Source organism: Pelodiscus sinensis, chromosome 30 (assembly GCF_049634645.1).
Source record: "Pelodiscus sinensis isolate JC-2024 chromosome 30, ASM4963464v1, whole genome shotgun sequence".
Lineage (NCBI taxonomy): Eukaryota > Metazoa > Chordata > Testudines > Trionychidae > Pelodiscus > Pelodiscus sinensis.
Window position 1 is genome coordinate 6995896 of NC_134740.1, and position 25463 is coordinate 7021358.

General features: G+C 55.6%; 1 long non-coding RNA gene and 1 gene segment (V, D, J or C); both read right to left on the minus strand.

Annotated features, from left to right (window-relative positions):
- Positions 1–15264, minus strand: part of LOC106732485 (immunoglobulin heavy variable 4-59-like) — a 104150-nt gene extending 88886 nt beyond the window's left edge. Inside the window, 1 exon segment of the V gene segment in view lies at positions 14979–15264. Coding sequence covers positions 14979–15024 — 46 coding nt within the window.
- A 561-nt stretch (positions 15265–15825) lies between these two features.
- LOC142821354 (uncharacterized) lies at positions 15826–17839 on the minus strand. Its single transcript, XR_012898149.1, has 2 exons — positions 16393–17839; positions 15826–16299 (listed from the first exon to the last, which is right to left on the minus strand). It is a non-coding gene; the product is annotated as an uncharacterized LOC142821354 (long non-coding RNA).
- Between the last annotated feature and the right edge of the window lie 7624 nt (positions 17840–25463).

Sequence of the window (25463 nt, forward strand, 5' to 3'; positions counted from 1 at the left end):
AAGCACTATACACCAACATCCCACATGAAGACGGATTACAAGCAATTAGAAACACTATCCCAGAGGACACCACTGCCAATCTGATAGCAGACCTATGTAAATTTGTTCTCACCCACAATTATTTGCAGTTTTAGAACAACTTATACCTCAAAATCAGCGGCACAGCCATGGGTACGCGCATGGCCCCACAGTATGATAATATCTTTATGGCTGACCTCGAACAATGTTTCCTCATCTCTCGCCCCCTTTTACCTCTTCTCTACTTACGCTACATCGATGACATCTTTATGATCTGGACACATGGCCAAGGATCACCGGAGACATTCCACAGAGATTTTAACAACCTACACCCCACCATCAATCTCAGCCTGGACCATTCTACACGAGAGATCCATTTCCTGGACACCACAGTACAAATCAGCAATGGAAAATTAGACACCACTCTCTACAGAAAACCCACTGACTCATACAGTTACTTACATGCTTCCAGCTCCCATCCAGAACACACCATACAATCCATCATCTATAGCCAAGCCCTTCCATACAACCACGTCTGCTCTAATCCCACTGACAGAGACCAGAAACTTCAGGATCTCTACCAAGCTTTTATAAACCTCAACTACCCACCCAGAGAAATAAAAAAGCAAATTGAAAGAGCCAGAGGAATACCTAGAAACCAACTACTTCAGGACAGACCCAAGAAAACCAACAGTAGAACACCACTTGTCATCACCTACAGCCCCCAACTTAAACCTGTCCAATACATTATCAGTAAACTACAGCCTATATGGGAATAGGATACTAAACTCCAAGAGGCTCTGGGAGACGGACCCATAGTCTCCTATAGACAACCACCTAACCTCAAGATGATTCTTACCAACCACCACAGGACATACCACACTAATACCAACCCTGGTACCTTCCCTTGCAACAAACCCCGTTGCCAGCTTTGTCCACATATTCATTCTGCTGATACCATTATTGGACCTAACCAAGTGAGTTATAAGATCAAGAACACATATTCCTGCGCATCCAGAAATATAATTTATGCCATCATGTGCCGAAAGTGTCCATCTGCTATGTACATTGGACAAGCGTCTCAGACACTTCGCCAAAGGCTCAATCCCACAAAACAGATATTAGACAGGATCACAAAGAAAAAACAGTTTCTTGCCATTTCAACCAGAAAGGACATTGTCTCAACTACTTGATTACCTGCATCCTGCTTCAAAGACCTTTTAAGTCTTCACTTCAAGGGAATCCTCTGAATTGTCATTCATGCTTAAATTCCACACTTTACATTCAAATTTGAATAAAGACGCTAATTATCTTACCCACTACAAAGATAGCTTATCCAATTATCACCTCTAATATCATTAGCTCACAGACATTTACCTCCCCCCCTTCCCCTCCCTCCAGTTCTGAAATTTGATTTGTCCTTTTCATATGTGTTCATTTTTTTAATTGTATCCTTTGGTATATATGGTTGTGACTATTTTCTTCCACAAATTGATCTGAGGAAATGGGTCTGGCCCACGAAAGCTCATCACCTATTAAACCATCTTGATAGTCTTTAAAGTGCTACATAGTCCTGTTTTTTGTTTCAGCTGCACCAGATTAACACGGCTACATTTCTACCACTAAGGGGAAATACGGCAGTGATTCCGGAGGTGCAGTGACTAGGGGACATAAGGTTCTGATGCCTCACAACAGCACAGCCCCGCCCTTACCCGCGGGGAGCAGCAGGAGGAGGGCGCTGGCCAAGCTGGGGGTCATGACTGCGGCTGGTGGCTCGTTCCCGAGGCAGGATGAGAAGCTGCAGCCCAGCGCTGGCTCTCAGTGGTGGGAGCTGCCCGTGGACGGGCTAAGAACAGGCCCCGGGGAGCTCATTTGCATGATCCGGGGGCTGGGCCAATAGAACGAGGGGACCCAGGCGGGGTGTGACGCAGCATCGCGCTGGGCTATATAAGGGCAGGAGGGTTCCAGGGAACAATTCAACCAGGGAGAGTCCCTGAGAATGGTCAGTTTGCCCCCGTGTGATGGGACAATTCAAACCCACTGAATGACAGCGGCTGTACGATTGGTCTGTCTGTCTCTGCAGCGCTGTGGGTAACGTTACATCCCAGCCGCATTCTCGCTCTGCTGTTCCACTGCAGAATGTCCTAGATCAGGCTTTAAAAGGAGGATCGAAGGGCTGGTGGCGATAACACGTTCAAGTGGGGTGGGAATCAACTCTGGGCTGAAGGGCGGCACAAGACTGAGCCACAGACGGGCTAGAGGGGGTGGGATTGGAGGTTCAATATGTGCGGGCCCCTCGGCAAAGCCCTTTTCCAGGGGCTGACGGAGACGGTCATGACACCTCTTGATCCGCTTCAGTCAATGACCCAGCGCTGCACGGTCACTGCTGCCCTCAGGCGGCTCAAGGCAGAGGGTGCAGCCTGGGTTCTTGTAGAATCTCTACTGAGTTTTGCATGTGTCACTATGTGTCCATAGCACAGTAATAGCGGGCGGTGTCCTCGGGCTTCAGGACGGTCGTGTGCAAGTACAGCAGGTTGTTGTGGTTCTTCCTGGAGACGGTGAAGCGCCCTTTGACCGAGTCTGTATAGTGGATTGTTCCTGTATTGTGCTTGATCCAGGCCACCCACTGCAGCCCGTTCCCGGGAGCCCGGCGCACCCAGTTCATCGAGTAGCCGGAGAAAGTGAATCCAGCGGCTTTGCAGGAGAGTGTGAGGGACTCGCCTGCTTTTCTGAGTCCTCCCCCAGACTCGAACAGCTCCACATTGCACCGGGCACCTGAACAAGCCAGTCAGGCACCCAGCGCACACACAGAACTGATCGGCAAACCGGTGTAATTCTCTGGCGCAAAAACTAATCGGAAAGAGCTGTTAGCAAGAGAAGAAATCTCCACCTGGACAGCATGGCAAAGGGGTGAATGGAGAGAAATGGTCCCAGTGACTGCAAAAAAGGGGGTAGGTTGGAAAGTGTCTCTCGCCGCCTGGGCTTTAAACGCAAAGCTCCGCACTGAATTTGCCCGGTTTGCTAGTGGTACCCGAGGCGGACCTGGAAGGGCTCGTGAGTATGAAGAACTGAGCTCAAAGAGGGTTTACACACACTTGCAGGAAGAGAACCGCGTGGGTTTCATGCGCCCCAGTCCCACCCTGAGGCAGATCACAAGAGAACCTAGCCCTGTTCACTGTGGACAAAGCGCATCCCCGCCGGGCCCGGCGCTGGAACGAGAAAGGGTTAAAATCAGCCGGTGATTTGCGTGTAGGCCCAGGGCTGAGGGGCGGGTGTCGGTAGGAACGTGACCTGCCTGGCTCAGGGCCACAGGGCTAAACGGGCGCTTTGAAAACCTGAGAGCCAATGGCAAGTGGAAATGGCTCTGTTGATTGGTCACGGAAGCGAGGAGGGCGGTGCGCAGGGGCGCCAAAGTTCACCTAAAGCGCCAAAAGATTTGGACCGACTTTTCCCTTTCCTTTCCCATTCCCTGTCCCTTTCCTTTCTCTCTTTCTCCCTCATAAATGCTCTGAATGTCTCTTCCCCTTTTTGTACGGGCCCTGCTGCGCTCTGTGTCACTGTGTCTCTGGCGCAGTAATAGGTGGCGGTGTCTGCAGCTGTCAGCGAGCGGAGCTGCAGCGAGAACTGGTTCCTGGAGGAATCTACCGTGATAACGATCCTGCTTTGGAGGGATGGGGAGTAGCTTGTGCTTCCCTCTTTAGTTATGCGTCCCATCCATTCCAAGCCTTTCCCGGGGCTCTGCCGGATCCAGCTCCAGTAGCAACAGCCACTCGAGATGATCCCGCTGGAGTCTCCGGACACGGCGCAGCTCAGGGTGAGGGTCTCTCCGGGCTTCACCGTTCCCGAGCCGGACGGGACCAGCTGGACTTGGGAGTGGACACCTGGGAAGAGGGAAGATGGTGACGGATCTTATTATTCTTACCCCTCTTTTACTCCTCAACTTAGGATGTGAACGCTCCCCGAGGTCCCCAGAAATACTCACATGTCATGGCAGATAAGAGCAAACAGAAAAGCAGCCGAGACCCCATGGTGTGTCGGGGCAGCTAGTCCGCTATCGCCTTCTGACAGAGAACCAGAGGTTTGTATTTAAACAGGGTGGAGCCCCTCCTCCCCCCCGCCCCGAGCAGCGATTTGAATGCAGGTTTCACGGGGGGATATTTGAAAAGGCAGGAAGCTGTCTCTGCGCCGGGAGATCTCCCCCAGGACATGACCACACCGCACAGAAGGCTCTTGCGTAAATGAAACAAAATACAGGCCTATGTAGCACTTTAAAACTAACAAGATGGTTTATTAGATGATGAGCTTTCGTGGGCCAGACCCACTTCCTTAGATCAAATAGTGGAAGAAAATAGTCACAACCATATATACCAAAGGATACAATTTAAAAAAAATGAACACACATGAAAAGGACAAATCACATTACAGAACAGAATTTGTCCTTTTCATGTGTGTTCATTTTTTAAAAATTGTATCCTTTGGTATATATGGTTGTGACTATTTTCTTCCATTATTTGATCTGAGGAAGTGGGTCTGGCCCACGAAAGCTCATAATCTAATAAACCATCTTGTTAGTCTTTAAAGTGCTACATAGGCCTGTATTTTGTTTCAGCTACACCAGACTAACACGGCTACATTTCTATCACTATTCTTGCGTAAATGCATCTTGTAGGAGGCTCAGCCTGCATTAACCAAGGCCTTGTCCAGAAACCCGAGGAAGGACCATAAAAGCCACAAAGGAGGCAGTATGGTCTAGTGGATAAAGCCACTGAATTGACACGCCAATGACTTGCAGTCTGTTGTTGGCTCTGCTGCTGCTGACCTTGGGTTTCTGTCCTTCACTTTTCCCATCTCTAGAATTACTTTCTTTGGAAAGCAGTTTGAGAGCTATTGTTACCCTAAGAAATGATGAAAAGTATCGAACGAGTTACTACTGCTGCCCTAGCTCGCATTGTCTGAGTTTAGTTGATTCACACCTGTCCAGACTTTTCTTTTCTTTTCTGTTCTGTTCTGTTCTGTTCCACTGAGTGACTATAGTGATTCTTTTGCAAAGGGAAAGAAGGGAATATATTTAAATCTATCATTAAGTTATTTCCTTCGTTCGTTTTTCCTTAAAAATATGGAGACAATTCTGTTTTGCCAAGTCAATTTTGAAACATTCGAATCAAGTCACACGTATAAAGGTGCTTATGTTCCCACAGGTTATCTTCAAAATCACCACAGGGCTCAACATCCTTGCTTGCAATGGGAAAAAAGGCCCCTCTATGAAGTTTGAAAACCCCAGTATGAACCTAAATACTTTCAAAATGTGTCCTCAGATGCACTAAGTACCTGCACCTCCCCTTGGTTTTTATGGTGCCCAACACTTCTACACAGACTAAAAGGTCTCCATGTTGGATTGTCTGAAGGACTTGTGTAGTTTTGGAGAAATTCCTTTGACTTTCAATGAGGATTATGCTACATACTTACGAGGTGTTTGTTTGTGCAGATGAAGTTAGGTGTCCACTGGGAAATGCAAATATCCTTAAGCAAGTGTGACGTAGTGGGGGTACTTGCTGGTTTCTATGCTGCTGGCTCTGGGGGAACCCCCACTGGCTGCCGTGGGTACCACGACCCAGCAAAACAGGATGAGTCACTATGCAAACCAGTGGCCAGACACCCCCCATGGAGAGGAACAAAGGAAGGTGGAATGCTGCCTTGGCTGGGGGGCAGGGCTGGAAGTTAGGGAGTTGGTTGCTGGCTGTCGGAGGGCATGGAGGAGAGCCTAGGAGAAGGGGCTGGAGTTTAGGGGCCCAGTCTCCCCCATCTCAAGGGGGCCTGAGGCATCCTAGCCGAGTTCCTGTGACCAGACTACATCTGTGCTGCGCTGTGCTGGAGGAGCAATAAACCACCCTCAATTCCACTGGCTGGTGCAGTCTGTTTGTGCCATTTCGGGGTGCAGGAGACGGGGAACCCCCAACGCGCCGTCACAGCAAGTTAGGTACCTGAGTCTCAATGGGAGAAAGGGGTCTAAAGTACTTCAGTGCTGTTGTAAATGCTTCGTGTTTTTCTGCATCTGCAAATACTTCGGACCAGACTTTTGGAAGGTTGTCAATTTTCAAACTCCTCTAAGTACCTAAATACTTTGTAACTCAGGCCCTACGTTGCTTTTGAAACTCCCAGGCTTCATTCTTGTGTTTTTCTTTAGCAATCAGTGATGTCGCAGGCCAGGCTGGCGGAGTTGTAGCGCTGGCTGAGACATGCACTGAGCCAGTGCTGAGTTCTTACAGGCCCATGTGTTTGTCTCGTAGCAGGTGAACAAGCGCAATTTTGATCCTGTGGTGTTACACCAAAGTACACACCCCCATTGGATTGTGACTCTCCTTTTTCCTGTTCCATTCCTGTTGTGATCCATGGATATACCACTCCAAGGTCATGAAACTATTCTTCTTGAGGTATAATAATCACATAAATATTTGCAGGTAAACGCACGTGTGTGTGCATGTGTGCCCATAAACACTCTGGCACCATATTAAATTCAGGTAATGATAATAATCCATCCATCCATCCATCCATCCATGCAGTCTTTCCGATTGAGGGCGTGTGCAGGGAGATCTTATTAACAGAATGAAATTAATCTAGTCTGTTTGAATTAGTAAGAGGAGTTTGATATACATCGAGTCCCCCTTCTCTACAGTGGACAAACACAGTGGCATCCCCCTTTTGCACTTTGGGGGCTTCTGGCTAATGTAGGACTCTCACAGAAGAATTTGGGACGTCCCTAGGATTTATGGGACCCTGCTCAGGATTATATGCCCAGGGCCTTTATGTATCGGGGCCCATTTTCTGTAACTATTGAGGCAGATAAAAAAGTAGGTTTGTGCATAGTGGGATTTTTAAGAAAACTGGGACACCCAACCTATACTGAGATTTATGTGATTTAGACACCTAGCTGATTCTGAGAATCCCACCCGGTGCCTGTTTGATTCCCCAGGCAGCTACAGACCAGGGGTTTCGAGCTATTTGGACGGAGAGATTCCAAGTGACCCGGCATCGCTGCATTGGGGAACTGAGAATCCAGAATCTTTTGCTCAGCTTTGCAAACCCATTCTCCATAAGAAAAAGGGGCGGGGAGGAATAGAGGCACAGAGCGAGGCAGGGACTTTCGCAGCAACAGGGGAGTGACAGAGCCAGGAACAAATCCCGGCGTCTGACTCTCAAGTCGCAACCCAGATGCCTTACCCCTCAGTGCCCACGGTAAGATCCCAATGAGTCATTATGCAAGGGGGCTTGGAACCTGTCTGACCAGTTATCCCCCAGGGAGCGGAACAATGGGAAGAAGGGGAGTGGAGCCCTGGCTGGGGGCAGAGCTGGAAGAGTGAGTTAGTTAGGTTGCTAGCTGGTATCATGGAGGAAGCAGCCTAGGCAACAGGCTGGGATTTAGGGGCCCAGGCTCCCCCTACTCAAGGGGGACTGAGGCATCCTAGGCCTGGCCCTGTAACCAGATTACATCTGTGCTGTGCTGTATCCTGGAGCAGCAATAAACTCCCTCTATTCTACTGGCTGGTGGAGTCTGTCCGTGCCATTACGTAGGTGCAGGAGACGGGAAAACCCCAAAGCGCCGTCACAGCCACTCATTGAATCTCTGACGCTGTCCCCAATTCTCTCTAAAACACTCACAGCTGGGAGCCGAGAACAATGAAAGGAAAAGCCACAGAAACTTCATTCTAGTTTTCATGTAATGAGCGGAACTCCCCAACGGGCAGGGCTGTGTCTGGGCAGAGACTAAGGGGCTGGTATTTAAGCAGGCAGTTCCGGGGCAGGGATTTGCATGCGGTGAGTATAAACAGAGTGGAGCACTAGGCAGGGAGCGGTGTGTGGTGGGAAATAGAGCCATACGTGTCCCAGCGTGTGACTCAGACTCAATTCGGGTTCATTGGAGCCCTTCAGAGGGAACCATTTTTCCGAGTATCTTGTGGCTACGCTGTTGGGGGTTTGAATCCCACCTTCCTGCTGCACCTGCTTAATACAGCGGAGATGTTCAGGGATTCAGCTGGCATTGTGTGATGGAGAAGGAGCCACTACCGTGCTATCGCTGCTTCGGAGTTTATGCCCCGAAGAGCTTTCACTGTACCCAGGGAGTGCGAGGGGAATTCGATTCTGTCCCTTTCCAGTTACGGGTTTCTCAGTGACCACTAGAACCACTTCATCTGACTCCCCGCCCAGCACCGAGAGAGTTCCTGCTCTCTGCCGGAGGAGACGGGAATTGCTTTCTCTCCGGGTAGGCGTGTGTGGGGCGGGTGCTTGTGTCTGTCACGGATGGACCCCGTGGAAGGGGCAGAGCCCAGTTCGACGTGTCTGTGAGACTCGCTCTCTCTTTCTGTCCGTGTGCCGCCCCCTATTGGAGGTAGTGAGAGCTTCTCACTGTGCGTCTGTGTGCGCCTTTGTGTACTGAGATCACATTGACCCACATCTCCGCATGCTAGCTTTTTCATATTATTTTTGTACCACTTTCCATGCCTGAGCCATCCCTTATATTATTTCTCTTTCATGAGAGTCCCATGTTAGGCCGGATTATAAAGGCCTACATTTGGCCAGAATTTATGGTTCATGGCAGAGCTTCGGGACAGTGTATTGTGGGACACTAGGCAGACCTTGTTCTGGAGAGGTGTGTAGAGTGTTTCTGTTTGTGAGTCTGTCTGTACGTGCCTCTGTGAGTCTGTTAGATCAAGAACTCCTGCTAACCCATAAGAGCCAGGCCGGGCCAGCTCTAGGCACCAGCCAAGGAAGCAGGTGCTTTGGGCAGCACATTACCAGGGGCAGCATTGTGGCCCACAGGAGTAGCAGGCAGGGGAGTCCCGCGGAATGAGTTTCTCCAAGAGTCTGGCCACCCCTCACTCCCTGGGGTCCTCCCCACTCACTGCAGCTGGTACCCCTCAGCTTCTCTGCTCCACCATGGCCAGCTCATGCTGCCGCTGTCTCTCTTGGTCCTGGCATTCCTTCTCTCATTCCTGGCACTCCTCTCTACCACTGTCTAATTCCTTTAGCCTCAGCTCAATCTCCAGGCACCTCAGCTCTGCAGGGATGGACCCAACCATGGATGAACCACTGCTGGGAAAGCATGGCCTGGTGGGCACCACCTCTGTCTGGTGGACTCCAGCCCCCTGTCCAGTCTGAGAGCCTGAGATGCTCTCAGGAGGTGTCTGGCTGCTCTCTGCTGGGATAGGATCCAGGCCCCTGGGCTGGTCATTCTCTTCCAGCAGGGTAATCCGCTGGGCCTTGGCTGCTTTCCCTATGGCCAGGCCCCTCTTTCTGCACAGCCCCATAAGTTCTGACTTCAGGAGTCAGGCGTAAGCCATCTCTCCACCAATCCTCAGGGTGTAGACTCACCGACTGAGTGCTGCAGTGCCCCACGACTCCCAGGAATCACTTTGCTCCACCTCCAGCACTCCTGGCTCTTTCATGCCCCTTCCTTCTACTACTCCTTGTCACTCACTGCTAGAAGCTCCATCCATGGGGTGGAGTGCATCCCACCCCTGTGGCAGTGTTTCGGGGACCCACCCATGTGATGGCACATTTGGGTTTTCTCATCTCCTGCACCCCCGTAGTGGCACGGACAGACTCCACCAGCCAGTAGAATAGAGGGAGTTTATTGCTTTCTCCAGGATACACCACAGCACAGATGTAATCTGGTTACAGGGCAGGCCTAGGATGCCTCAGCCCCCCTTGAGATGGGGGAGACTGGGCCCCTAACTCCCAGCCCATTGCCTAGGCTGCTTTCTCCATGATCCCAGACAGACACTAACTCACTTTTCCAGCCCTGCCCCCAGCCAGGGCTCCACCCTCCTTCTTCCCATTGTTCCACTCCCTGGGAGATCACTGGTCAGACAGGTTCGAAGCCCCCTTTGCATAATGACTCATCCCCTACCCTGCTGGGCCGTGATGCAGACAGCAGCCAGTGGAGGTCACTCACAACCCACTGCCCAGCATAGCAACCAGCAAGGTACCCCTCACTATGTCACAACCCAATCCTGCACCCCTGTTGCAGAATGAACAGAATCTGCCAGGATACAGCACAGAATGGATGTGATTTGGTTACAGGAGTTAGAGCCAGGATGCCTCAGACCCCTTGGGTTAAGGGGTCCATCACCCCCTCAACACTCAGCTTAGTCTGTTCCCTCTTGTTTCCCAGCCAGAAACTGCCTTGCTACCAGACCCTGCCTCCCAGCCAGGTGTTCATCTCTGCCTCCCTTCCTTTGTCTCTCTCCCTGGAAAGAGTTTTACTAACTGCTCAGGCTGGGCCTAGGTGTCTGGCCAATACACATGTGGGTGAGTCAGTAAGAATCTCCCATCACAGCGCAGGGGAACCCCTGGTTACAGAGCTGACAGCACTCCCACCATGTCACAGTGAGTGCCCTAACAGTCTACACGCAGGAATTGCAACCCTGCAGGTGTCTGTAGGCCTGTGTGACTGTAAATGAAACACCTTCAGGTGCTGAGTGGGGCTAATTGTATGAAAAAAAAATCTATTTCATGGAACTGTTATATCCCTCTTCACCTTCTGCTTATTGTTTTCAACACCCTCTCTATACAGGCAATTATAGAGAGAAAACAGTCTTTAGAACATAAGAATGACCAGACTGGGTCAGACCAATGGTCCATCCAGCCCAGTGCCCTGTCTTCCGACAGTGGCCAATCCCAGTTGCCCCAGAGGGAGGGAACAGAAGAGGGAATCGTCCAGTGATCCCTCCCCTGTCACCCATGCCCAGCCCCTGACAGAGGCAGGGAAACCTCTACACATTCCTGCCCATTCTCCCTTAAGGCTACGCCCTGAAATGCCGCAGGCAGCAGGTGCTCAGGGGCTGGAGCACAAGGGCGGGGTTTAATCCAGACAATTGTCAATGGGCTGGGAGGCGGGAGCAGCCTCAGGGATCAGTGAGCCCACCCTGCTTGTCACCCAGCCTCAGGGCTCAGCCCGCCCTCTGGTTGCTTAAGGGCCCCGCTTCTCCCGCTGCCTTCCCTGGGAGGAGGCGGGAGCCTCATACTGGGCAGGGTCTGAGCAGAGAGTCACTGGGGTAGCCGCAACCCGAGGCCGGATGCAGCTGTTCGTTCTCCCTGCGCCGGGAAACAGGCGCTGGGCATCCGCTCCCTGCGCTCCCTAGGGTGCTGTGCTCAGCAGCGCCTGTCTCCCCTCCCAGCTGGGCGCGGGCCGGTCTGAGATGGGGTGAGAGGAGGGAGAGCAGTGTCCGTGTTATTGTGCGGGGCGTGAGCGCCGCCCCCAGGAAATCCCGCCGGGTCCCTGCAGGGGGAGGTTTTTGTGCGAGCTCAGATTCGCTTCCCCTCGCTGTGCCCCTGGCGCAGTAATACCCGGCGCTGTCCTCCGCTCTCAGGCTGGTCATTTGCAGGTAGAAGTTGGCGCTGTCCTTGGAGGCTGTGAAGCGGCCCTGCACGGAGGCGGCGTAGTACTTGGTGTTCCCCTCGTCGTAATAAGTAGCCACCCACTCCAGCCGCTTCCCCGGCTGCTGCCTGACCCAGTTCATCCAGTAGCTGCTGAGATCAAACCCGCTGGTGGCGCATTGCAGCTTATGGGCCTCTCCGGGCTTCTTCAGCGCTGGGCCCGACTGGGTCAGAACCACCTGCGAGCGGGCCCCTGGGGAGAAGGGAAACAGGGAAATTGGAAATTAAAATAATAGGAACGGATTGAAGCCGCGAATTAAAATCAGCAGGAGTAAAAGGAGCCGCATGAACCGCATTGTCCAATGAAGAAGGTGAGGCCCCAGAATTAAGCAGTGTTATAAATCCCGTCCCACGGAACTATCCCTTGTCCCTGCCGTGGGGGTATCGAGGAGAAAAATACCTTCCCAAGCCGCAGCGAGGAAAACTAGAAGCAGCCAAAGTCCCATTGTCCCTGGCGCTGGAGGAGGAAGTTCTCAGGGGACTGGCTGGTCACTGCACATACAGAGGGGAACTGAGTGCAGCCTGGGCGGAGGGAGAGAGAGATTTAAACGCGAAACTCAGCCCGTTTGCATATCACTTCCTTGCGATACATAAAACCTCCTCACTGAGGGAGCCCAGGTCACCGGCCCGGGGACTCAGACAGGGGCAGGAGAGAGCGACGGAGGGTCACTCAGGGACAGGGCGCACCTGGCATCCTGCCTGGCCAGGCTCGGTTCCCTGCTCTGTCCCAGATTCCCTGTGTCCCCCGGTGAAAGGCGCCTGGCGCCGGATTGTTGCAAGTATCGAGGAATCAGGTGCGGCTTTGTCAAGCACCCGGGAGCTCAACTCAGTCCTCAGTCTGTGAAATGGGGGACAACGGGAGTTTCCCGGCTCAGCGGGGTGCAGTGAAGGTAGCCGCAGTAAATGCCCAAGGTGCTCAGATCTGATGCACAGGGGGAGGGGGACATGAGTGTATCTCACAGCCCATCTACTGAGATCAAACCCGCTGGTGGCTTATGGACCTCTCGGGTGGGATGGAGAAATCCCTGACATGAGCAGAACGAACCCTTGCGCTGCCTTCATTTGCCCCTGGGCCTTTCCCTAGTGCAGCAACTGATGGATGTGCCTCCCCCTGGGAAACATGCCGGTGGGTGGCCTGGTTCACTCGAGCGAACACCTGTATGAAAAGGTTCCCCAGCCCTGGCAGGGCCCGAGGTGGAAAGTCCCTTCGAGTTCCCTGGGGCCCAGCTGGTAGCGCACGCGCCCCGCTGTGCCAGGCCCTGGGGGTCAGAACCCCGAGACTGAACGTTCTGGGCTGGGGCCGGAGTCTGTGTCCCGCGGGAGGCAAAGCCGGAGCTGATTTTGGTGCGTCCCCCACAGTGGGAGCAATTGCGCGTGGGGCAGAAAACACCGGGAACACGCAGGCTGGTAGAAGCGGCCTGGTCAGTTCCATGGCTCTTCCCCAAAGTGTCTGATTGTACTGATCCTGCGGGCGGCCTGAGGAGTTAAACCAGCGGGAGGAAGGTCAGGGGCCTTCGCCTGCCATTGCTGTTTCAGCTGGGGACAGTGATAAATGCTGGCTCCCCGCACTGGATTTCATGGGAAGGTTTCACAGGGACTTTACAAAGGACTGTGACGTAGTGGGGGTACTTGCTGGGCTGTGGTGACCTCTGCTGTCTGGAGCAAGACCCAGCAGGGAAAACCTCACTATGCAAAGGTGATGCCAAACCTGTTGAACCAGATACCCCCCATGGAGAGGAACAAAGGAAGGGGGAATGCTGCCCTGGCTGGGGGGCAGGGCTGGAGGAGAGTTAGTTCCTGTCTGGAAAGCAGGGGAGAAGGAGCTGGGGAGGGGGGCTGGGATTCCCCCATCTCAAGGGGGGCACTGAGGCCTCTTAGCCCCAGTTCCTGTAACCAGATTACATCTGTGCTGTGCTGTATCCTGGAGAAGCAATAAACTACCTCAATTCGTGCCATTTCGGTGGTTCAGGAGATGGGAAAATCCCAACGCGTCGTCGCACCATTGACCATCCAAAGGGAGGCGAGAGGACAGTAACTCCCCATCGCTGCCTGATATGCAGAGGTTGCGCTTTCAGGGCGCTGACACCCCCAGGGAGTCACAAGGGATGTGACTCTGGCTCTCCTCTCCCAGCACTTGCAGTCAGAGCCCTACCTTGCCAAGGCCAGTCCCAGCAGCCTCCTCACTAGCTCCAGACTTGTAGTTTCATTCTTCCCAATGCTCCTCTCCAATAAAACTTTTGCTTAACAAGCCATTAATTGGGTGGCCAGTGGAGGCCTCTTCCTTTCCTCAGAAGGACATTGGGAAAGGGGAGCAGAGAAGAGTAAAGGCCACAAAAAGTCACCTCTGGGAGTTGAAACCAGGATTTCCCGCTTACAAGGAAGCCCTTTAAGCAGGCTAAGCCACGCGCCCTGTTGGGAATCTGTGTTCAACTGTTCTAGTTTATGGACCGAGAATTCTGTTTCCAAGGTGCAGACATTCCCCATTTCCCTCAAGACTTCCAGACCCACTCGAAGAGAAACCAGAATGCACCATCCAGGTGCCCTGAATTGGCTGAAGATATTTGAAGTCTCTCTAACTTCTTCTGCCGCTACTGTAAGGGAAGCCCGAAGTGCTTGGGGGAGGGGGTCACTGAAGTGAGGTCGCTTCTCCACATCGAAAACAAAAGCCATGTCGGGGAGGGGGATTTGATCCCCTATCTTTTTCTGGCGACGAAATCAGCCACTCTTGCTTCTGGTGCCTTACGCCACTCGGTCGTCTTGACAATAACACAGTTTTCTGAAATACTGGAGTTGCTCAGCGAGGTCGACGTGTCGCCTCTTTGCCCCCTCCCAGCCATGGCCGCTAATGGACACACACAGCCACCCTCCCTACAGCGGTGCGGTGGTTTGTGGAGAGCGGCAAAGCAATGGGGGGGGGGGGGCGGGGCCAATAGAACGGGCCGGGTGCCGGTGGGTGTGTACGGGAGGGGAGGATGGGGGGAGGCTCCGGCTGCTCCCTTCTGGAGAATTCAGCCCTGTCAGTGTGGGGAGGGGAGGGGCTCTGGGCTCGGCTCTCCCCGCTTCACTGCCCTGCTCAGAACCCGCTTCCCCTTTTTGTGCTGGTCCCTGCTTCGCTCCGTGTCACTGTGGAGCCTCTGGCACAGAAATACGTGGCGGTGTCTGCAGCTGTCACCGAGCTGAGCCGCAGATAATACTTGGTGTTGGAAGAAGCCACGAGGATGGTGATGCGGCCTTCCAGGGACGGGTTGTAGTTTATATCTGAACTCCCGCTCCATACTCCCATCCACTCCAGCCCCTGGCCCGGAGCCTGCCGTATCCAGGCCCGCCCGTAACTGCCGGCGATGGTGCCCCCGGTGACAGAGCAGCTGAGTGAGAGGGTCTCTCCGGCCTCCACCACGCCCGGGCCGGACTCCTGGAGCTGGAGCTGGGACCGGGCACCTGGGAAAAGCAGGGATCGGTCAGACTCCAACTCACCTGCCTCCTTCCCGAACTCGCGCCGCTTCCCACTGCCTCCAGCCGTGACTCACCTGGGGCCAGGGCCAGGAGGAGCAGCGGGAGGAGCGGGGAGTTCATGGTGCAGGAGGAGGAGGCAGCTCGGCGGATGGGGACACGGTGGTTGTGAGCTCCCGGGGGCCGCTACTTTAGCCCAGAGCCCGGCGCGGGGATTTGCATAAGGAGGCATCGCCTACGGGAGGAGCGAGAAGGAGCCGATCAAAAGGCCCCTCTGCCTCCTCGTGCCCTTCCTGGACCTTCTCTCTCTGTCTCTCTCTCACACACACTTTGCTCCGTCGCTGCAAAGGAGGAAAACACGAAAGCCCGCAGGGAATTAAACTCTCTCACCCCGCTCCAGTCTGTCCCATTAGTGTCTGGTTTATTCGTGTGAGCAAAGCAGGCGCCGAAGAAATCGAGTTTCGGCCCCTGGGACTCCAGTTATTCCGCACCCTTCCCTGTTCCAACCCGCAAACACTTACCCCTGATGCATTATTGACCTCCGCTTATTGGTTATTGATTATCAGTTGGAGGCACAGGTAGGTAGCGAAGTGGGCGGTTAAATGTTTCTATTGCCTTATTAAGGGGGAGGGTCCTTGGCGCCCAGATCCCCAGGAGAAGTTTGCAAATCTCGGCCTGGTATTCCCAAGGACAAGAGGCTCCGTTTCTGGAGGGTTTGCCCGCTGTTCTTTCCCCATAACCACTCGCTGGCCAGGAGGGTTTGTGACACTTTAAATGGGCTCCGAGCGCTTCACACTGGTGGGCGCAGGGGCGCAGAGGCGGTGCCTTGGAGGGCTGGGAGGGGATCGGGAAATGTTACGTGACTCTGAGCCGGGCCATTCTCGTGGGGTTGCTGGACCCTGAGTCCGGCACATACACGGGAGCTTTGTGAGCAACAACCCCCGGTAAAGGCAATGGAGACTGACAGCCAGAGCCCCGCCCCCCAGTGTGACCAATGGCCCAGTCCCCAGGGTCTCCGCACTGTTGAAAACCCGCTTCGCCTTGTTAGAGCGGGCCCGGCTCTGCCCTGTGTCTCTGTGTCTCTGGCACAGCACTAGGGGGCGCTGTCTGTAGGGGTCAGCGCGCGGAGCTGCAGCCAGACCTGGTTCCTGGCGGTGTCTGCAGAGATGCTGACTCGGCCCTGGGGGGAGGGGGCGTAGACTGGTTCCCAGTCCTCGTTTTTGCTGTCATAGCACCTCTGCCCCATGCACTCCAGCCCCTCCCCTGCAGGCTGCATGATCCAGTTCCAGCCAGCGCCGCTATCCACAGTATCAGAGACAGCGCAGCTCAGGGTGAGGGTCTCTCCGGGTTTCGCCGCCCCCGAGCCGGACTGGACCAGTCGCGCCTGACCGAGGACACCTAGGAAAGGAGAAAACAAGCCAAGACAATAGTAACCCCCGAACCAATCCAGGGCTCTGTTCCTAGTTCCCCTTCATCCCCACGGACACTCACAGCGGGGGGCGGCGAGCAGGGCAAGGAAAAGCAGCAGAGGTTCCATTCTCGGTCTCAGGCACTGAGGGAAACCAGCAGGGCCGGGCTGGTCTGTGTCTAATCAGAGACTGAGGCTCCTAGAGCCAGGGGCTGGTATTTAACTGGGAGCCCGGGCACGGATTTCCGTGCAAAGGCGCTATGAAAGATGCCAGCGGCTGAGCTCTCATGCGGGTTCCCCAGGTGAGTTTAGGAAGTGGCAGAGGGAGATCGCCGTACTGGAGGTGTCACTAATGGTGTCCACTCGACACTGGGAAGATGGGAATATCCAGCTCCTAGGCCACAGTGCCCTCCCCAGCTGTGTCTTGGACCCAGGGCCCAGTATGGACCCTGGAGAGGGAGTAACCAGACACAGCACAGATCCGTGAGACAGGCCTACAGGGCTTCCCCCTCCCTAGCGCGGACTGGACCAGCTGAGCTTGGGAAAACACAGCTGAGGGGGTGATTTTTTCAAAGCTATTGATCGAGTTGTGAATTACATCCCATAGCAGCTGTTCTCTATTACCGTAATCTCTGTAGTGTGCTTGTTCTCGCAGCAGCCTTGTGAGGCAGCGAGACGCTCTCAGCCCCACTTCACACCAGGTTCCCCACGGGACGGATTTACACAGGTGCCTCAGTACACAGAGCGGTACCTAAGGGCTGTGCCAAAGAGCCTGAGCGATGGAGGCGGCTAACTCCCCCTGCAGGTCAAGGGAAATGAAGCGTCTGCTCCTTCCATGTGTGAAATCCGCCAGGGCCAGGTTCTCGGGGCTTTGCAGGCCCCTGAAGACACCGACAGATGCCGAGTGAGGGTCACCAAAGGGACGTGCAGCTCCCAGGTAAACCACTGGGCGTTAGACACCTGGACACTTCTGAAAATCGCGCCAGGCCCCTCTCTGCGTGTCTGGGTGGGCGGACACCTCTAAAGATCTGGCTCTGCGGGACTTGTCAGCGGTGACACGGGGAGGCCGCGAGGGATCAGGGAAGCGAATCCAAGTGTGTGAGCCCCAGGCTGGAGCCCTTAGCTCCGGATGGAGGCAAAAGCGGGCCGAGGGGGAAGGGCAGGGATTCCTCATTGGCACCGAGACACGGAACAGGAGTCTAGTGGGTCTGTTCTCCGGGTCCCCGCGAGCTGCTATTGAAACAGGGCGACCTGAGTGAAACCGGACACCGCCCAGCCTGTCTGTCTCCGGCCCAGTGTGTCCGAGACCTGCCCATCCCCCTCCGTCCCCAGACGCATTAAGCCACCTCCTCTGTGTCTCCTCTCGTCTTCTTTCCTTCTCGTGCGCTTCTCCTCCACGGGCCCAGAGGGACTTTGGCTGCAAACAGGGGACGTGGCTGGGCAGTGAAAGGGTTAAAGCCCCGGGGCAGGTTTGTGTTTTATTCGCCTGGAGGCGCCTTCTCCGTTCTGCGCCCCGCGCCGGGTTGTTTGTCTCTGCTGCCCCCGCGTGGCCGCCGCGGGTTCTGCAGGCTGGGCTTTTGCAGGAGCATCAATAGGTTTCGTGTCGCTGTGTCTCCGGCACAGTAAAAGCGGGCGGTGCCCTCGGGCTTCAGGCCGGTCATTTGCAGGGACAACAGGTTGTTGGAGTTGTCCCTGGAGATGGTGAATCGGCCTTGAGCAGCCGGGGAATACAACTGTTCACTCCCACTCGGGGAACTGAGGCATGCCACCCACTACAGCCCCTTCCCGGGAGCCTGTCGGTCCCAGTTCACGTAGGCGTTGCTGAAGGTGAAGCCGGAGGCTTTTCAGGAGAGGAGCAGTCCCATCTGTGGAAGGGAGTTAGGTACCGAACTTCAGTTGGGATTCACAGCCCTGTCCTGGTGGGAGGTGCCTCAGATGATGCTTAATTACCCCTCCAAGCCCCTTGTGCGACAGAAGGAGTTGCTGGTGGCTTCCCTTAGCTGTTAGCCTAGTGGTTAGAGCTTTAAACAGGCAGCGTCCGCCCGGAATGTGCCTGGCTCGTTTGGGGGTAGACAGGGCCCCTGGGCTGCGGGCGGGGTCACACCCACAATTACTGCCCCGCACGTGGGTTTGCTCCTGTCGCGCCGCGGCAAGTCGAAGATTGAGGCAGATCCCTCATCAGGATCCGGACGGAGGGTCCCCGCCCTGCCCGGCACCTCCGCCTGGAAGGTTCCGCTTCACTGCAGGGAGCGGGGTGCGAGCTCCTGACCAAGGTGTCACGGGCAATAGGAAGTCACTGGGGAGTCACTGGCCAGCCAGACTGAGAGTCTCAGACCGGTACCGTTCTCTGGCTTGGGCCCTGCAGAAGCTTAGACCGGGTCCTTAACTCTCTGACCCTACGAGAGTGTCCTAAGGGGGTTAGGGACAGTCATTTCATTTCTTTCCGCTTTGCTGCAATTTGGACACCTAACTCTCGGGTTATCTACCAGCCCGGGGCCTTTATGTATCGGAGCCCATTTACTGTAACTACTGAGGCTGATAAAGAAGCAGGTTTGTGCTTAGTGGTATTTTAAAGAACGCTGGCACACCCAGCCTGCACTGAGATCTATGGGGTTTAGGCACCCAGCTGATTCTGAAAATCGCACCCGGTGCCTGTCTGATTCCCCAGGCAGCTACGGACAAGAGTTTCAAGTATTTGGACAAAGAGTTCCCAGGTGACCTGGCATCGCTGCATTCGGCGGTGCGAGGCCCGATCCATGGAGAAGTCTGAATCTCCTGTTCTAATCCCGCGAGACCTGGCGCCATCCGCCCGGGCGAGAGGGCTGCAGTTTGCCCCCTACGGAAAGGAGCGATCCCGGCCCGGGGGCCCCAGGGACAGGAAGACCAATCGGTGCTTGAGGGCCTGCGATTTGGAGTCGATGGGTTCGGGCAATTATCTAGGCTGAGCTCTGACTGGGCGAGTCCCAACTTCTGTGTCACTGATAGAAAAGGCCTCAAGCCAATGGGGTCTGTGTGACAAGGGACCCGAGAGGGACCAGCTGAGATTAAGGTCGTGAGACCCTCTTGTGCACAAAGCTCCTACCGCCCAAGGCCGGGATGTTTCCAAAGCCTCCTAAGGGGTTTGGGTGCCCAAATGGAGACGAATTGAGAATCCAGAATCTTTGTTCAGATTTGCGAAAACGCCTCCCCTCCTTAAGGGAAAGGGGCTGGGGGAAACAGAGGCTCAGAGCCACTACCAGCAACAGGGGAGTGACAGAGCCAGGAACCAATCTCTGCGTCTGACTCCCAACTAGTGCCAGCCCAGCCGCCTCACCCCAGTGCGCACGGTGGGATCCCCATGACACCGCCCAACACACACACAAGGCAGAGCGAGTTAATTCCAGTTGTATCGCTTGGATTTTCTTGGGTAGCGGAGGGCGGGGATGGTGCTTCCCAGACCCCTGATATCCCGTGGGAAGAAAGACCCGGGTCTCAGACTGTCCCTGCGCTCTGTGTTCTCGTTCGACAGACAATCGCCCCGCCCCGGTCACTGCCCGACAGGAGCGTGTGGGCTGTTCGCATCCGTCACCGTGTGTGTCCTGATCTCTGAGGGGCCCCGCTCGCCCTGCTCCTCTGGCTTCTCCAGGCCGCTTAGACACCGCTTCCCCTTTTTGTGCAGGGCCCGCTGCGCTCCGTGTCACTGTGACTCTCTGGCGCAGTAATAGGTGGCGGTGTCTGCAGCTGTCAGCGAGCGGAGCTGCAGCGAGAACTGGTTCCTCGGAGGGTTCACGGAGATGCTGATCCGACTCTGCAGGGACGCCGCGTAGTTCGTGCTCCCCCCTTGCGCTATGCGCCCCATCCACTCCAGCCCTTTCCCAGGGCTCTGCCGGACCCAGTTCCACCAGCAGCAGCTACTGCCCAGGGTGTCTGAGGAGGCTCCGGAGATGGAGCAGGTGAGGCTCAGAGTCTCTGCGGGTTTCACGGTTCCGGGCCCTGACTCCAGCAGCTGCACTTGGGACAGGACCCCTGTGGAAAGACAGAGCCGAGTGAGCAAAGCCCAGATTTAGTTGGGATTGGTCCTGCCCTGGGCAGCGGGCGGGACTTGATGACCTTCTGTGGTCTCTTCCAGCCCTACTATTCTATGATTCTATGAATCCGCCCGCTGCCTGGGTGACTCTCAGATCAGTCCCACCCAGCACTCACCCGAGCGGGCGGCCAGCAGGACGAAGAAGACCAGGAAGGGCCGCATGGTGCCGCTGTCCGAGCACAGAGCAGCTCTCCGCTGGAGACAGCCAGAGCGCTTGGGCTCTCCACCGCCAGGGGCCCGCGTTTATATGGGGCTCGAGCGTCAGGGATTTGCATGCGGGTGTCAGGGCGAGGATATGAGCGAGGAGCGGGGTAGGGAAAGTGACGTCCAGTTCAGAGCTAGCGCTCGACTCTGACCCCCTGGGGTTCTCCCACAGAAGGGCAGCGGCCCGGGCAGTGCTGGGCTCGTGTTGGGCTCCTTGTGGGACTGATGTGGGACTGACCGAGATTGCAGGGAGAAGCGACTCCTGAATTTGCCAATAGGGATGATGTTCCGGTCTGTCCCAGAGTGGGACTAAGGGAATCTCTCCCCCTGTTGCATGTCTTCTGCCCGATCCGGCACTTCCCCAGCGGGCTGCCAGACCCCCTTGCGGGAGGGGTAACAACTCCGAGGCATGGACAGATCTGAGGCATCACAGATCAGCCTGAGCTTCTCTCCTTCCCTCCCAGTTCCCGAGGTACACGTGGGCCTGCCCCAGCCTGGGGGCGGTGGAGCAAGGCACCGGCTGTGGAGATCCCATAACTTGGGTTCTGTGATGGCGGGGTAGGACCGCAGCCGCGGGATTTCAGAGAGGACACGTTACCACCCATTCAACCGGAGGGGACCTTTGTCATATGGAACAATTAGAGGCAAGATTCCAAAATCCCTGCAACATCGCTCCTCTATGGGCCAGTCTCCATCAGACTAGGTTCCTCAACACACTCCGAGGGCGGGCGACCTCTCCTGTCATTCACAACCCGTGTGAAAACTAAGTCTGTTGGAATGAATGTGGTTGTATCTCCGCTCTGTCTCTCTAGTCCTTAGAGGTGTGTCTCCTAGCACAACAGGGGTTGTGGCAAATCAGAGGCACGTCGGTTGTCTACCAGCCCGGGGCTTTATGCATCGGGGCCCAGTTACTGTAACAACTGAGGCAGATAAAGAAGCAGGTTTGTTCTCAGTGGGATTTTTAAGAGCACTGGGACATCCAAACTGCACTGAGATCGATGGGATTTAGGCACCCAACTGATTCTGGGAATCCCACCCGGTGCCTGTCAGATTCCCCAGGCAGCTACAGACCAGAGGTTCTGAGGTATTTAAACAGATTTTCCAAGCGACCCGGCATCGCTGCATTCGGCGGTGCGAGGCCCAATCGATGGAAGAGCCTGACACTCCTCTTCAAATCCCGCGAGACCTGGTACAATCCGGGCCCGAGGGCTGCAGTTTGCCCCCTGCGGAAAGGAGAGATCGGGGCCCCCGACCCCAGCGATAGGAAGGTGCTTGAGGGGCTGCGATATGAAATCGATGGGTCCGTGCAGTGATCTAGGCTAAGCTCCGAGTGGGGGATTCCCGCCTGCCCTGTCACTGACGGAAAAGGCCTCAGTCCAATGGGGTTTGTGTGACAATTGCTTCGGGAGGGGCCAGCTCAGTGTAAGGCCCGTGAGACCGTCCTGTGCACAAAGCTCCTACCGCCCTAGCTGGGATGTTTCCAAAGGCGCCTAAGGGGTTTGGGTGCCGCAATGGACAACAATTGAGAATCCAGAATCTTTTGTTCATCTGTGCAACCCCTCCCCCTAAGAAAAGGGGTGGGGAGAAATAGAGGCACAGATAGTCCCAGCAACAGGGCAGTGACGGAGCCAGTTACAAATAATTGCATCAGACTCTCAAGTCCTAACCCAGGGCCTCACCCCCACACCCCTAGTGCGCACGGTGGGATCCCAAAGAGCCCCGCCCCACCCCGCCCCTCGCGCTGTACGAGGCAGAGCGAGTTAGTTTGGTATCCTTTGGTGGGGGTCGCGGATGGTGCTTTCCAGACCGCTTATATTCCGTGGAAAGAAAGAACCGGGACTCAGACTGTCCCTGCGCTACGTGCTCTCATCTGACAGATAATCGCCCCGCCCGGTCACTGCCCGACAGGAGCGTGTGGGCTGTTCGCATCCACCCCCGTGTGTGTCCTGATCTCTGAGGGGCCCCGCTCGCCCTGCTCCTCTGGCCTCGCCAGGCTGCTTAGAAACCGCTTCCCCTTTTTGTGCCAGGCCCTGAATTGCTCAGTGTCACTGTGTCTCTCCGGCGCAGTAATAGGTGCTGGTGTCTGCGGCTGTCAGCGAGCGGAGTTGCAGCGAGAACTGGTTCTTGGCGGTGTCTGCAGAGATGGTGACTCGGCCTTGGAGAGACTGCGCGTAGCCTGTGTTCCCATCATATGGATGCACATACCCCATCCACTCCAGCCCTTTCCCGGGGGGCTGCCGGATCCAGTACCAGTCGTAATACTGAGTAGAGATGGAGAACCCGGAGACAGTGCAGCTCAGAGTGAGGGTCTCTCCGGGCTTCACCGCCCCCGGGCCGGACTGGACCAGCTGCACCTGAGAGAGGACACCTGGGAAAAGGGAAAGAAAGCAGGGAACAAATTAGCCAGTCATTGAATCTCTGGCCCTTTCCCCAATTCTCTAAAACACTCACAGCTGAGAGCCGAGAACAATGAAAGGAAAAGCCACAGAAACGTCATTCTCGTTTTCATGCAATGAGCGGAACTCCCCAGCGGGCAGGTCTGTGTCTGGCAGAGACTGAGGCTCCCAGAACCAGGGGCTGGTATTTAACCAGGCAGTTCCGGGGCAGGGATTTGCATGCGGGTTTCACTCAGGGAGTATAAACACAGCAGAGCCCTAGGCAGGGAGCGGTGTGTGGTGGGAAACAGAGTCACACTCCCCTGCGTGTCCCTGCGTGTGACTCAGACTCAATTCCGGGTGATGGGAACTTTTCACAGGGAACAGTTTTTCCGAGTCCCATGTTGCTACGCTGGTTTGGGTTTGAATCCCACCTTCCAGCTGCACAGGGACCTCTCATGAGATTGACCTGCTATTGTGTGATGGAGAAGGCTGCACAACTGTGCTGTGGCAACTCCCATTGGCTGAGAACAGCGATCCCCAGGGTGACCATCCAGCCCAGTATTAATGGGACAGTCCCTTGTCTAAACCCTCCTGCAGGTTTCCCGACATTTTTAATAGGCAAAGTGTCTCGTGTTTCTGCTGCCCCTGCTGGTCAATCGCAGTCAGTGCAGTCGCAGCAGCCGCCTGTTTGTGTGTCTGGCAGGTGAATACAGCAGGCGGTGGCCAGCAGGTGGCGCTCTCAGGCAAGCAGCAGAGGCCGGGAAGAGGACGGGTAGCCTGTGTGTGATAGAGGGGTCCGGCTGTGGGGGTGAGTCAGTGGTTTGTGTCACCCCTCCCCATGGGCTCCCTATCGCAGGGTTTTTCAAGAGGGGCCTCAGCCCTTTCTGTCTGCAGGACTGAAGCCCGATCCCTGACAGCCCCTGGTGCTGCCACCCCCTGAATTCCCAGCACACACCAGGCTGAAGACACGATCCCGCCCCCTCCCATCCTCTAAGCTGTGGGTCGTGGGGCTCATGCTGGGAGTCCTGCATGCCCACTGCTCCCTGTGGAGAGAAGCCAGCAGAGCCCATGGCCAGAGTTGTGGGGCTCTATCAAGTGCAGCGCAGTCCCCAGGAGAGCTCCACAGCCCTTCCTCTCTCTGCCCCCGGCGGGGTCACAGGCAAGAGCCCCGACCACAAAGCTCCATCCTCTGCTGCTGGCGCCGGTGCAGGGGCTTGAAGCTTCCCCTCAGCGCTCAGTCCCCTTTGCTCACACAGCCAGTGAGAGTGGCCACTTGGTGTTCAGTCAGGGAGAGCCTCAGGCTGGGTTTCCCATCCCTCCCTTTCTTTCTTTCTTTCTTTCTTTCTTTCTTTCTTTCTTTCTTTCTTTCTTTCTTTCTTTCTTTCTTTCTTTCTTTCTCCCCCACACCCATCTATCTATCTATCCCCATATACCTCATCTCTCCCTCTCTCTCTCTCGCTCTCCCCACCCCCACTGCCGAGGTCGGTGTCAATGGTACAAACGAGCCGCCAGTTACATCAGTGAGACATTCCTAGGCCATAAGAACCTGTCCCAGGACGGCTCGGGAGATGGCGGGTCGGAGCTGTGCTGTGGGGCGGGTTTGGACCCCGGTTCCTCAGGCTGGGGAGAAGCGCTGCGGGGCGGGATAAAAGTCCCACGTGACGCTCAGTAGCTGCAGAGGCCCCGGGGACGGTCCGTTTACAAAGGGAGACATTTCACCCTTCCGAATGGCCAGTCGGTGCCGGAGATCGTCACCTCTAGTCCCCGGCCCTCGCCCAGGGCTCGGCCTTCCTGCTTCGTTGTTACGGGCCCCGCCCTCCACTGCCTGCGGAGGGAGACAGAGGGAGGCTTAAAGCAGAAAGGGGGAGGCCCTGGGGTCACAGTGCGAGGGTGGATGCACCGGCCCCTCCCTGCTCCGGAAAACGCACCCAGGCACCTGCGCTCCCCGGGCCGATGGAGCCAGCAGGGTCACTCGGTGAATGGCGGTCTCGGGGAGACACCTGGGAGTCTGGTCTCGTTGTTGAGGAATTAGCTCTCCACCCACCAGGCCCTTGCGAGGGCGGGTTTGGTCTCAGCTCAGACGGTTCTCCTACCCTGTGTGAATCCGGCTCAGTAACACCGAGCGATGCCCTCGGGGCTCGGCAGCAGGTTTTCTGAGCGGCGTGCAGGGCCGGGCAAGCAGGGAGTCTGTGAGGCTCCCTGATGAGTTTGTGGGCCGGATCCTGTGGCTTGTGGGGGGAGGGGCGGACTCGGCCCACCGAGGGTGTTTTGCCCAGGTCTGTGTTAAATGTTTCACGTGTTGCCTTTGGCCTGCCAAAGGGAGGCGAGAGGAGAGTCACTCTCCATTGCTGCCCGGTCTGCAGAGGTTGCTCTCAGGGCGCTGTTGTCCCCGGAGAATCACGAGGATTTGGCTCTCCTGTCCCAGCACTTGCAGTCAGAGCATCTACCTTGCCAAGGCCAGTCCCAGCAGCCTCCTCAGCTCCTGGTTTTATTCTTTCCAACGCTC